We start from the raw sequence: 13447 nt of genomic DNA, 5'->3' as shown, positions 1-13447 counted from the left end.
GCAGTGCATAACCTGTGTTAGAGAACGGCTGGCAGGAGTATTTTCCCGCATATAACCCGCGGGGTATACCACTTTATGGAGGTGCGGGCTATCTGAATTTTTTTACACAAAACGCTATTTTTTGCGGGTTATATGTATATGCGGGCTATATGCGGGAAAATACGGTACTTCCAAGATCCCATGAAGTGATGTCTTTCACCCCCACACTCGGGGACATCTTCTCACGTACCCTCGAAATGTTGATTTGCAGACAAAACCAACATGTATTGATTCTTAGAGTTGAAATTGAGCCAAAGTGAAAAAACAAACTATTCTATTATGGTTGTCATTGGTGAATGGGCTGCGACTTAAATGAATGATATAAAGCTGGTGATTTATATCCTTCGGATTGTTGGCAAACGTAAAGTATCTCTTACTTGGGTAAGAGATACTTTCGATCCCGTGTCAGTTTGACATTAACTGGATTCCAGCAGAATTATCTTGAGAGCTGTTGTCTTACCCCATGCTGCGTTTCGTTAGTTGATTTGATAAAGGGCAGTAAGGATATGTTAATTACTCTTTGGTTCTAATCGGTAAAGTCACGTAGGTAAAAAATAAAATAACAAAAATCACGACGTTTCGGCCACAACACAAGTGGCCTTCATCAGGTGATGGGACCGTCGTGATTTTTGTTATTTTATTTTTTACCTACGTGACTTTACCGAATAGAACCAAAGAGTATGGATCCTTGCAGTCACGAAAGCTTCAAATCTAGAATTGATATGTTAATTGTTTATTGCTGTCATGGTATAATGATTAGCAAACTGGGCTTGCAATCCAGAGATCATAAGTTTGAATATAATGCCCGGCGCAGCAGAGTGTCACGGTGGCGAGATTTTAACTACCTCGCCTAATATACATGACGTGGGTTCGATCCCGACCCTGACACCTGTATATTTTGAAGTTTAAATGTCTATATCTCCCCGTGGTCTCGTTTTTTTTTTAATCCGGGTCCCTTCACATTCATAAACAAGTGTTTCGATTATTTGGCTGCTAGAAATTACAATAAGACATTTTGTTGAGCTATCATTCGTGACCAGGTCGCTTCTGAAAAAGAGCTATATATAGCTCAGTGGGCCTTACCTGGTAAAATAAAAAATAGTAGTACATCTACGGTGCCAACTTCTGAAATCCCCCGGTCTCTACCCACCCAGCAGCATAAATAGGTCCACCACAGTTAGTCGATCAGCAGGCTCATGTGTGGTGGGGTAATGTGTGGGACTCCCACCTTTTCCAAGATGTCTGACCAGCATAGAAGAGTAGGCCCATTACCCTCTAGAGCTCCTTCTCGGGGAGGCCCTTCTGCCCGCAGTGACGTGAGCGGGCAATTGCAGGGTTGCACCTTGACCTGCTTACTTTTTACATTTTCAACCAATGTGTGTAATATCACAGCATTAACAGTGTCTAATTTAAAAAAAAAAACACGAATGATTTTTCTCATTAACATCGGTCCCTTAATTAACATTCATTCTTAAACAATGAAACATATATGTATAGTGTTCGAAATGAAGTCATTCATTACGTAATCTTAGCGATTGTTCAATGCAATTTAATGATCGCACGGTGCACTGGGCATGCGAATAGCTCGAGTGTGTCCTGCCTCAATTAAACTAGTGCAATATACCATGGCAGTACCATTGTACCCAGCATTTTTTAGGCATTTAACAATGCAGGGAACTTTAAGTCCCTCGTTTTTAAGTGCTACATTTTTAGCGAGTGCTGCATTTTTAGCAAATTGGATTTGTAATGAAAACAACTAGTGTTCCCTCAATACCTCCCCCCCCCCAATATATATACATGCGTGTATGCTGGAGTGTGCAAGACCGTGTTGTATTATTTCGAATATTTATACTAAAAACAAAATAACCCATTCAATATACATTAAATTCTGGCCTCCCAACAAGAGAAATTGCATATAATAAAAATTCACCGCCCTTAAAAGAAAATTGAAAACAAATTGCAGATTTATTTTTTAACCATGGCTGATGTCAGGCTACCTCATTGTTACTTAAAAAAAGTATTTTTGTTACAAGGGATGCAGTAGAATGTGCATTTTTTTTACGAATGTACTGTATTTGCAAATAAAACACGCAATACAATCACGAATAACATTGTGGGCCAAAATTTTTAAAAAATGTAATAGGTGACGTTTCAGGCAATGGCCCTTCTTCATAACACTTAAATATAGAGGCCATAAATAATGAAGGTTAGAGACTGCACTGAACACCGCAGGACCTGATGAGAATTTAATTTTAAATGTTCTCCGATGACCAGTAGTTGTTTCCCTAATCTGATTGTATGTAGTCAACAGTGGAGAACCCTTTTCTAGAGTCAGATTCCTCACATGGTTGGTAGGTCGCTACGTAATTAGTTTAACTCTTGACTCTCTAATCGTCTTCTTAGTTCTTTCGGTAAAGTGACTTTACCGAAAGAACTAAGAATATGAATTACTGCAGTCACGAAAGCTTTAATTCAAAATCTCTGATCGTCGTGAACAATTTATATACCTGCAAAAAAGGGTTAATGCTGGGTGCTGCGGTGGTAAGACGTTAACTGCCTCGCCTGGGAGACAGGAGGTCGTGGGTTCCATTTCAATCCTGACGCCTGTATATTTGGAGTTTGCATGTTCTCCACCGTGGTTGCGTGGATTTTTCTCCAGGTCCTCCGGTTTTTCCCTCCACGTTTAGAAATACGCGTTTAGAAATTTCCAATTCGTTGAGCTATGATTTGGGGCCCGGTCGCTTCTGTAAAAGAGCTATGTAGCTGTGGGCCTTACCTGGTAAAATAAATAGTTTCGTTTGTTAATGAGTCTGCAGTTATTTAAATGATTTGAATATAATTTATATATATATCAGATGATGGGGGTATCATTTAATTACTGAGGTAAGTCAATACTGTTCAAACATTTTGTAAATAGGTCTAATAATTGCGCTCCAACAACTGGTCCCCAAACCTTTGATATTATCCACAGTTACCCTGCCTGGTCCAGGAGCTATCTGAAAGGCAGAGCTTAATTCTTTATGCGTGACACCTGAAACCTCCTCTTCAACTGAGATATGCTTTGAGTCCTAGGATATATGAAATATGTTTTTGCTAGAGGTGTGCATACAATTTCCCCACTAATTTTAAGATTCTATCTCTATCATGCGTTATGGTTCCATTTTTCTCCTGAGGGGTCAATCCTTTACTATTTGCCAATCATCGACTTTCCTTTTCCTGCTCTCGTGCTCCAATTGCTCCCCCATGACATATCTTCAATACATTTTCGTGTTGCGATCTCTCATTACTTTTCCCATTTATTTTCCTCTTCGTGTTACAGAGTTTAAAGAGTTCCGCGTATTCGATCGTTTGCTTAGCATCTCCTTCTCATTTTATATCTCGTCTCTTCCTGAACATGCCTTTTGCAGTTTAATACAATCTCTTCTCTGTTTGCTTTCTAACATCCCCCCCCACCCTCTCCCCACACTTTCAATGGGGATTTGAAATCAGTGGTATTTTTCAGAATGTGATTGAATGTATGTGGACTAAACGTTAAGGCAATACTGCATCCATTACTTATTTTGCTCCTGTAGTAGTTAAATACAACATTCACGAATTTTAAAAAAAGCATATACTTACATATGCAATTATTTGCATTTACCGTGAGCTTAAGAATCAATGTTGTTTTTTTTAGAATCGACGCAGCACTGTCACACCCCTCCTGTCTATCCACATTTAGGGTACCACGCTGGCGAAATGTTAATTACCTCGCCTGGTAAACAGGAGGGCATGGGTTCGATCCTGACCCTGATGCCTGTATAATTGGAGTTTGCATGTCTCTCTCCCCATGGCCGCGTTGATGTTTTCTCTGGGTCCTCTGTTTTTTTTACCTCCTCATTTAGAATTAACACGCATTTAGAGTATTTGGTTGCTATACATGTCCACGTGATAAGCCACTTCATTGAGCTATAAATTGTAGCCATGTCGCTTCTGAAAAAGAGCTATAAAGCTCAGTGGGCCCTACCTGGTGTAAAAAAAAAAAGTTTAATTTTAATCATTGCTCCAGGCGGTGCAATGATTAAAACAATCACAGTCAGATAGTTTCAAGTTCAAATACCATTCACTTCTCAACAAAAGAATAAGTACCACTTAATGCCGTCAATAACGGGTTTCCTATGGATGTATTCACCCCCGCCATAGCAATGTGTAATTGTCACCACTGAAGCAGTGCAGTAAACGTGAGATGAGCACCGCCCCATGATCATTTGATTGAGAGACAGAGACCACCTTGACTTTGTTATCATTAAGATATGTGTGCGTGTCACTGGGCTTAACATCCACTGATTCATTACGGTAATTCTTCTGAGCGATATGACAGCTTGCCATTTGTAATCACACATTTGTACAGGTCATGCAATATTGACAACATTACGATTACTTATAGACAGTATCATACACAAGTAATATTAATTATAAAAAAGCGAAGGCTTCAAACTAAATTGAATCGTGGCACATGCAATGCAAACAAAATTATTGAAAATATTTATACATGCAATAAGGACAATGTTAAAAGATAATCTCACACTTAATAGTAAATCAAGCAGAAACAAATTAAACAAATACATTGCATGTCGTAATTTGAAAAACGAAATTCACACAAGCAGAAAAAAATCACGCAAACACATGTAGCAATTAGAAAAGTTAAATGTACATAAAATTATATTTTGAAAAAACATGCAAAAATTACTTAGAAAAGACACAAGCGCATGCAACATTTGACAAATAGCTTTACATTTATATTTGTGTATATGTATGCTGCACATTAGGGCTGACTGTTTCGCGATCAACATAACATATCGTATATCCTAAAGCGTTCACACAAGTAATTTATGTTTCCAAACAATAAATCATAAATGATGTGATTACATTTTCATTGTGCCATATGTATTCAATCTATTACAAATGTAAACATGCACAAACAAGCCCTGTATCATTTAAGAATTGATCAAAAGCAACGTGTGTTTGAGTGAGGTCATTATTTGCACCAGAATCATCTTTCAATTAGGATGTTTGGCCAATACTTTGAATGAATGTTTGCCAGTGGGAGGAAACCAGATAACCAAGACCCGCCTTTACTGGACATCTGTGAAAAAGAGCTTCATAGCTCATCGGATTTCTCCACAATAAAGATTCTGATTCTAAAGATAAAATCCACCTCTGTACGAACGAGGGGGTAACATTCTAGATTTGAAGTTTTCGTGACTGCAATGATCCATACTCTTTGGTTATTTCGGTAAAGTCACGTAGGTAAAAAAAAATAAAGTTAATCAAATCGCGACGTTTCGGAAGCAACGCAAGCCTCCGTTATCAGGTGGGATAGTCACAGGTGGGATAGTCGCAGCAAATTACTTCTTGCTGTGACTATCCCACCTGATGACGGAGGCTTGTCTTGCTTCAGCAACGTCGTGATTTTATTAACTTTTTTTTACCCACGTGACTTTACCGAAATAACGAAAGAGGATGAGGGTGTAACACTCTTGAATCGCCGTATTTTTTTGGCTAACCATCAAACACAGAGGGTCACTGCGTCGCGCATTTTTGGATGCGCTTCTGCGGCCGTCTGGAACAGCTCTTCTTTCCGATATTTGGAAGCCACTGGAGCCGTGCACTTTGAAATCGAAATTAAAACTATTTTCTTTAGAACTGCTTGTTTGTTTCTAGGTTGATGTCCTTCCCCCGCACCTACGATTGGCACGATTGGCTACGTACGGTGCCAAGCCAAGCAAGTTCAACTTACGGTACATACACAAATTGTCCTCGTCAAAGCCCATTCCTACAACACCTGGCAAGCTCTCATAATTGTGATCACCCATCCACGTAATAATCAGGCTTAAAGTCTGCTGAGCGGCTGACTTCTTTGGCCATACATTGATTTGGTTGTATACTGTAAATGTGTTAAAAAATAGATCAAGATGAATGCATGTGACACAGTTATCAAGGCTTGTTTATGCTTTTTTCATACATATATTTTTGATATTTGGATAATGATTAAACACGGTTTAATTGAACTCAACAATTTTACATGCAGCCCTAATGCACGTCCATCACTGGAATCAGACATTGCACCCCATGCCACGGCGAGCCCAAGTTACGTGGAACTGTTGCCGCAGGTGCAGTTAACGGGCCAATTGTTGCCAGACTTTGGTCAACCTTCATAAAGTGATTTGCCATCCCCGGCGGCCAGATGGTACATGTTATGATCGTTCACGTAACTCTGAAACTTTGCTGGTCCAACAACTCGCTGACCGTTGGCAAGGTGCACACTGTCCTGAGATGGAAACGGTGTTTGTGGAAAAAAAATGGATGAGCATAACAGAAAACACGACAATTTTAGGAGTTTGAAGCACAAATCAGTGAACATGCATATAAAGTATGTGTAAAAAAAATATGAACATATGTTAGATAAATCATAATTTTAAACTATGACTTTATGAAACCAAAATGACGCTTTGTCCTCTCCCCAAGGACTGTAATTAAAATATATATCAACATATGCAGATACTAAATATTTGATTGCCAGGTCAGGCATGGTAGGGTAAAGTGTGGGTACTCCCACCTAGACTTATGGCCAACGTGGAAGAATAGGCCAAATACCCTCTGGAGGCACTTTGGAGCGCCCTCTAAAGCGCGTGAGTATGTTTAAGCATGCAGACATTGTGGCTTGACGATGCCAGATGGCTAAAGCGTCTCCATACTCAAAAAAAAGCAATGGGTCAATGCTAATTTCTGCAGCTGGCCCTGAGCCAGCAGAGGAAATTCGACGGTATCTCTCCATTGGACAACTACAGTCGATTTCCACATAGCGGTACTCGTTTTATAGGCCCCAGAGGGATGAGAGACGGAGTACTGAACTCACCACATTCCGATTGTGAGCCAAGAACTCTACTGAAAGCACCGCATGGCCTCATAAATACATTTCATGTACGCATCTCGATAGATGTAATAATTAAAGTGCCTGGGAAGAGAGTAACCATTATCCCCCCCCCCCACCCCCCCCCGGGAGAATTTGTTAACCTTAACATCTTAATTGACTCGAGTTTCATTTGGAAAAAAAAAAATAATCACGAACCCAACCCCAGGCTACTCTGGACATGTGCAGCATATGAACTTTGAGAGCACGTGCGACACCACGGTGGCGCAACAGTCCCTGGCCGCCCTGCCACACCGCACGCAGCGACCACTCTCCGGCGTCGACACAGCGGCGGCGGCGGCCTCGCGCGCCGTCGCCGCCGCGCGGCCGGGCGGGCAGCGGCGGCGGCGGCGGCGGTGGTCAACGGCGGCGGGGCGGGAGGGGGACGAGCGGCGGCGGGGCGGGGCAAGGGCGGCGCACGCACGGCAGGCGGGAGGGGAGGAGTCGCGGCGGGAGCGGGGGACCATGCGGGGCTCGGGGCGGCGCTCTCGCTCCGCTCGGCTCGTTTCCTTAAGGCGCGCGTGCGGGTGCGACTCGAGACACAGCGCCTCTCTCAGAAAGGCCGAGCTGAGTTAGCGGTGGAGGTGGGTTGGGGGTGGAGGTGGGTGGAGGGTTGGGGGTGGAGGAGAGTTTTGCGGAAGAGGAGAAGAAGAAGACAACAACAACAACAACGACAATGACGATGACGAAGAGGTTTGCGACGTCGTTTGCCCTAATAGGCGGCGACGGGGCAAAGGACGCGCGCACACGTAGCGAATGGACAACGGTGAAATGTGAAATTCGATCGCGCAAAGTGGCGTGAGTCTGGAAAATAGAATGCGTACGTCCTTTACGAGAGCAGACGATCATTTGCAATGGCCAAAAAAGGCATGCGGCAATAATTCAACGAAGTAATGCAATAGCCGATCAACGCATTTCATAATTAATGTCATAAAAAAGCATAAAAGTTCATCTCTAACTGCAGTGAATTAATTGCTTGAGTTTTTTAAAAAAATATATACATCCTGTATTTTGCAGAAAATATAGCATGCGTTCACTTAATTTGTCCACGTGAATCATACGCAAGATAATGAACCATCCTGATCGGTATAACACATCAGAACTTCACAGCTGAAACGGTACACGTACTGTCATTTTACTGCTATCACTAAACCAGTGAAAATACGGGCAAAACGCGCTGATCTCATCCGATCACAGACTCAAAGACAAACCCGAACCGCGAAGAACAAAACACGAAAGAGGCGATCTTACCATATCCGAGACAGCGACTTGTGCAGCTCTACGGGACATTCCTTCAAATCGCGCTCACCCTCCGTTTTCTCTGCCATCCTTACACCGCGAGACCATGGAACCGGTGTGACCAAGGGGACGGATCGAAGCGCCCCTTCCCCCCCCGCCCCCACTACAAGTGAAGTGGTCTCACTGCGCTCACGCTACTGGCGTTTGGGGCGACCGTCGCAACCTTCTCTCGCTGCGCGAGAAATAATAATCCGGTCGCGACGGTTTCACCGCGAAGACGCTTGCTCTGTTCTTTTTTTTTATTCCCGTTCCTCCCAGTCCACTGTGTCGCCGAAGCCGCCTTGCGGTGGCGACAACGATGCCTCCTGCCTACAATTGGCCAACATTTTTGCTGACCGTTACAAGACTTTATATATTATATAAAAAAAAAAATTTCCTCGGTTAGGGTCACAATGCGTTCTTTTTTTTCTTCTTACAGTTTTGGAATTGTCGGAATCAATCAAATGGTTTTAACAACCATCGTAATAATGACCGCGTTTTTTTTTTATGTCGGCTCTTATAGCCAAAACAGATAAAACTTAACAAAATTGTAACGACGGTATATTGGACAAGCGTAGAAGGCCACTGCACACTCGTGCCTCAACGCATCACAGAATGGTCCAGTGGGCTCTTGCCTAAAGCGCATGCTTTGACTTACGCAACCAACTATGGTCGCGCTAAGGGCACACACCAAGTTCAAGTTTATCGTCTTGCATTTTTGGAATGGTAAATATTGATATTAAAAGCCATTTGACTAAGAGGTTGGTGATGTTTCGTTTAGCGTAAACATTAATTGTAAGTGTACACTTACAGGACGTGTAACTATGTTTTGTTAGCACACTCACAGGTTTCTTTCCCGAAAGAACCAATAATCTAGGTTTCTAACCATCACCATTAGCAGCAGATGTGATGTATCTACTTACAGTTGAAGGTGTCATGTTAAGAAGGTTACCTATACGTTTTGGTGAAACCAATATAATACTGCCATTATCATGTTAGTTGTAGCTATAGCGGAGTCCAGTTTTCATTCTCATAAGTCAATTTGATTGGGGGATGTGTTCCAGATTTTTAGATTTATCCAAAAAAGTAAAAAAAAAATCAGGCCAATTCATCACCATCTCTCATAGTCTCGCAATGAATCACTCCATCCAGCGTCTTCACATGACCTCGTCCCATCGCTCCATTTCCGTAGTGGACATCCTCTCACGGAATTTCTCTTTTTTGGCTGCCAATCCGTCGTCAGTCTCTGAGCACCGGTCATCATCACTTCTGACGACATGTCCTTGTCAAGCCAACCTACTTGTTCGTTCGTTCGTTCATGTCTCAGTCCACTTGTCCTGGTGAGGGTCGTGGCTTTGTATTAACGCAAAAAAAAACCCTTGCCTTTTTAACGCCTGGCAGCTCAGCAGCACTGATTCAAGCAAGCCTGACTCTGCTGATGAGAAACTGTTGGTTGAAATCGGCAAGCAATTTCCTCATTCTGAATCAATGTTGCTGAAATTATTCACTCCCAGAATGCCGTTGAGCTGACGGGGGTTGTGCAAAGAATACTTTTTCACGTGGAGAGGTGGGTATATTAAGGAGACGTTACATTTTCTGTACAGTCAATATGATGTCTTTAACATGTTTCGATGCTCTCTAATCCACGTGTTTCTCTTCCTGTCTCTCAGTGTACAATGGCATGAATATCCCCTTGCTGTTCGGCACACTTTTCAGCTTATGTTCCATTTTCCTTTTCAATGTCAATGTTTCTTAGCCATATATCACAGCGTCCAATATAAACTGATACAGCCCCACTTTACGGGTGTATTTATAAAGTGCATCCATCATTTACTGTAGTTAACTTCCATTGGTCGGTACAATGACTTTGTCATCAGCAAAACCGCGATGGCTAACATTTTTATCAACTATATTCATACGGTCATACCTATCAACCCATATGGTTTACCCGTATGCTTGTACAGGGAAATTGAGTTTTCAGGTCCATATGGCGTACAGCCATTTCAAGACGGGCAAACATGTTATTTTAATCTATTTGTTTGTGTTTCTCCCTTGTGATGGGACTTTGTAGGATGAACGTTGAGAAAAATAAGGGGCACGGGGTAACCAATACGGTCTGAATTGGTCTGTAATAAGGTAGGGCACTGATAAGGGGTTGACAGGTATGTATATGTATACCTAATATTTCTGCAATTGAATTTTCAGAAAACTACGAATAGCCTTTGTAAAAGCGTATCTCCTTGTGCGACTCCCCACCTAACTAACACACATGTCTCAACGTAGCTGTGCCAGTATTGTAAGCAGATTTTAGTTTATTTTTAGTCCTCGTTTTTTTGAGAACTGAGATGACTGCATGAATTTCCACCGAGTGAAATGCCTATTCGTAACCTGCAAAGGTCGGGCAAAATGGTCACTTATATGCATATGTCTTTTCTAAGTTAATCTGGTAAATTGTTCGTGAACGATTATTGGGAACTGAACAATGGACAATTTTACAGGCCAACAACCACATGAGCAATCTGGCTTCAAGAAAGGTTTCTCGACTGTTTATTGTCCGTTTTGCTCTGTTAGTTAGTTTGCACATTCCAACCCTGCAATGCCCTGAAACTGCCACCACTGCCGATTGTATTTAGCGGCAGCGCCGTGGTTGCAAAATGACAACTCCCCTGCCTGGCATGCAGGAGGTCGTGGGTTTGATCCCGACCCTGACTCCTATTTTTTTGGAGGTTGCATGTCTCTCTCCCCGTGGTCATGCGGTTTTTCTCCAGGTTCTCCGGTGTTTTCCCTCGACATTCAGAAACATTTGTTTAGAGTATTTGGCTGCTAAAAAGTTCCACATGTTAAGCCACTTTATTGAGCTGTCATTTTGTGGCCAGGTCACTTCTCAAAAAACATATTTATAACTCAGTGGGTCTTACCATTTGAAATAAAAAATTGTTTAGTTTAGTATTGGGCTGTGGTCGTTCTGGTAATAAAGCTGCTTAGCTCAATGGGATCTTACCAGCTGAAATAAAATCTGAGTTTGAGTTTAGCATCAACCACAGATCTTAAAATGTTTCTCTTTCAAACACAATAGCATACTGTGATACATTCATCTGCGTATTTGTATGTATAAATATAAAATATACATATATACACACATAGCTCAACTACTTATATTTGCATAGGCCATGATAAATCATACAGAAGTTCGACCACAAAAGTGAAAAAACCCAGACTGGGTTTATGTGGCTTGCGCTGGCTTTAACCACCCCTTTCTTGCCTGGGCCAGTTTATCACATTAACGACACGCACCCAAGTGGCTGTTAACCCATGGGTGATAAAAAAAAAAACTATGTTCAGACACAATGCCCCGACTCAGCCCTAGCCTCGAAAAAAAGTGTCCAAGTCAGCATCTAAGCAACCGCAGCCGCTATCACATCGCCCATTTAAAACAAGGACTAACTGCAAACAGGCAATACGTTATACGTGCAACATTAATTTTATTGGACTCCTTTTTATATATATGTTGTCTATCAAAGTTTTAACGGATTCCATATGCAACCCATTCTCGTGTGAGTGCTGTAAAAATGTGTGAACTTCAAAAGTGCTTCCAATTTCACGTAAAAAATGTAAAGTGTATTTTTTTGTTAAGTTTAGGCATTAAGCCTTAGCTACAAAGTACTTCAAAGACATGTCAGCCTCACAGGCTATGCAAATCCACGCACAGTGAGCTACGGCAAATCTGAGCAGACTAGTTTAAATTGCCGAAAAAGGAAATGCAATACACCGGCATATAAATACTTCATGTGTAAAAATAGATACCGTTTGCAATGGTGTAGAATTTGATTAAATAACGTAGCAGTATAGGAAATGCTTGCCCTACTCTACTGCACTTTTTACAGATAGACATTCACGAAGGCCATTATAAAGACATGAGGGATGAGTTTCAGATTGAAGCATTTAAGATTTTTGTACAAGTTTGATTCCTTCTTCAGATTGTGGAATACTTATTCATTATGTGTACTCACGTAAAATGCATTTGCGCTCACATCAGTGGCGTCAACCAATGCCACCTGACTCCACTTTTAGCGAGAACAAGCGCGTTAGCATACCTTTCAACCCATATGGTATTCATCTTCTTTGGTTCTTTCGGTAAAGTCACGTAGAATGAGAATAAAATAATAAATTGATAAAATGAAATAACACAATAATATTCTCACGACGTTTCGGCCACAACGCAAGCGGCCTTCATCAGGTGATGAAGGCCGCTTGTGTCATCAGGTGATGAAGGCCGCTTGTGTTGTGGCCGAAACGTCGTGAGAATATTATTGTGTTATTTTATTTTATCAATTTATTATTTTATTCTCATTCTACGTGACTCTACCGAAAGGACCAAAGAAGATGAATCCTTGCAGTCACGAAAGCTTTAAATCCATATGGTATTCTTGTACAAGGAAATTGAGTTTAACACGAACAAAAACGTGTGCATTTTTTTGTGTTTATACCTTGTGATGAGAATTTGTAGGTTGAAAGTTGAGATTTATCAAGGCACGGGGTGACCAATGAGGTTGTAATTTGTCTGTAATAAGCTAGGGCACTGATAAGGGGTTGACAGGGTATGGGGAAGTGGCGTCGATTTGGTGAGATCACTACCAGTTTCCGGATCAATTTAAAGCAAAAAGACAATATTTGGATCGTCTGAAATGTCGTATCTAAGCCTGATTTTTCAGATTTTTTTTTTGCATCTGAAAATCACGAAGAAATCCTGCATCGGGCATCCCAGTTTCACTCAAATTTATATAACATCCACACACTCATTAGTATCGTTAGGGAGAATATAACAAAATAAACAGGAAGACAATTCATCTCGTGAATTTATCTGTCCCTCTACGTAAAAAAATCCGGGATATTTTTACTCATACTGTTTGACATGTATTTACTGAGATCAATTAGATATATTATTACCTTAAAATGTTCTATTACAAACATAACCAATTCCTACCTATCATAATTTTTGGCGACGTCATGGCAACGTCTGAAGATAGTGCTCACGTTTTGATGTCTACGGAAATGATTGTATAGCTTTAGTGCCGAAAAAGTCCACGTGTTATCGCGATCATCCGCGGAACAACTGGTAAAAGTTGCCCAATCAAACTAAGCGCATGTCCCGCAGTCAACTCCGAGGCAGAACTGAATTGC

General features: G+C 41.4%; 1 protein-coding gene across 21 annotated transcripts in view; it reads right to left on the bottom strand.

The window, feature by feature from the left end:
- The window catches only part of LOC116945264 (regulating synaptic membrane exocytosis protein 2-like), a 264074-nt gene that overhangs the window by 15274 nt on the left and 235353 nt on the right, over positions 1-13447 (bottom strand). Inside the window, exon 1 of one of the 21 annotated variants that reach the window (XM_032959640.2) lies at positions 8240-12439. The exons of the other annotated variants lie outside the window; for them this stretch is intronic. Coding sequence (XP_032815531.1) covers positions 8240-8316 — 77 coding nt within the window. The 5' untranslated portion in view covers positions 8317-12439. Of the gene's footprint in view, positions 1-8239; positions 12440-13447 lie in introns of those variants that run through there. 21 annotated transcript variants of the gene reach the window in all.

The sequence above is a fragment of the Petromyzon marinus genome, chromosome 23 (assembly GCF_048934315.1).
Source record: "Petromyzon marinus isolate PM22_M1 ecotype Great Lakes invasive population chromosome 23, UKy_Petmar_22M1.pri1.0, whole genome shotgun sequence".
Taxonomy (NCBI): domain Eukaryota; kingdom Metazoa; phylum Chordata; class Hyperoartia; order Petromyzontiformes; family Petromyzontidae; genus Petromyzon; species Petromyzon marinus.
The sequence above is the reverse complement of the archived record's forward strand: the minus strand, read 5'-3'. Positions and strand labels throughout refer to the sequence as shown.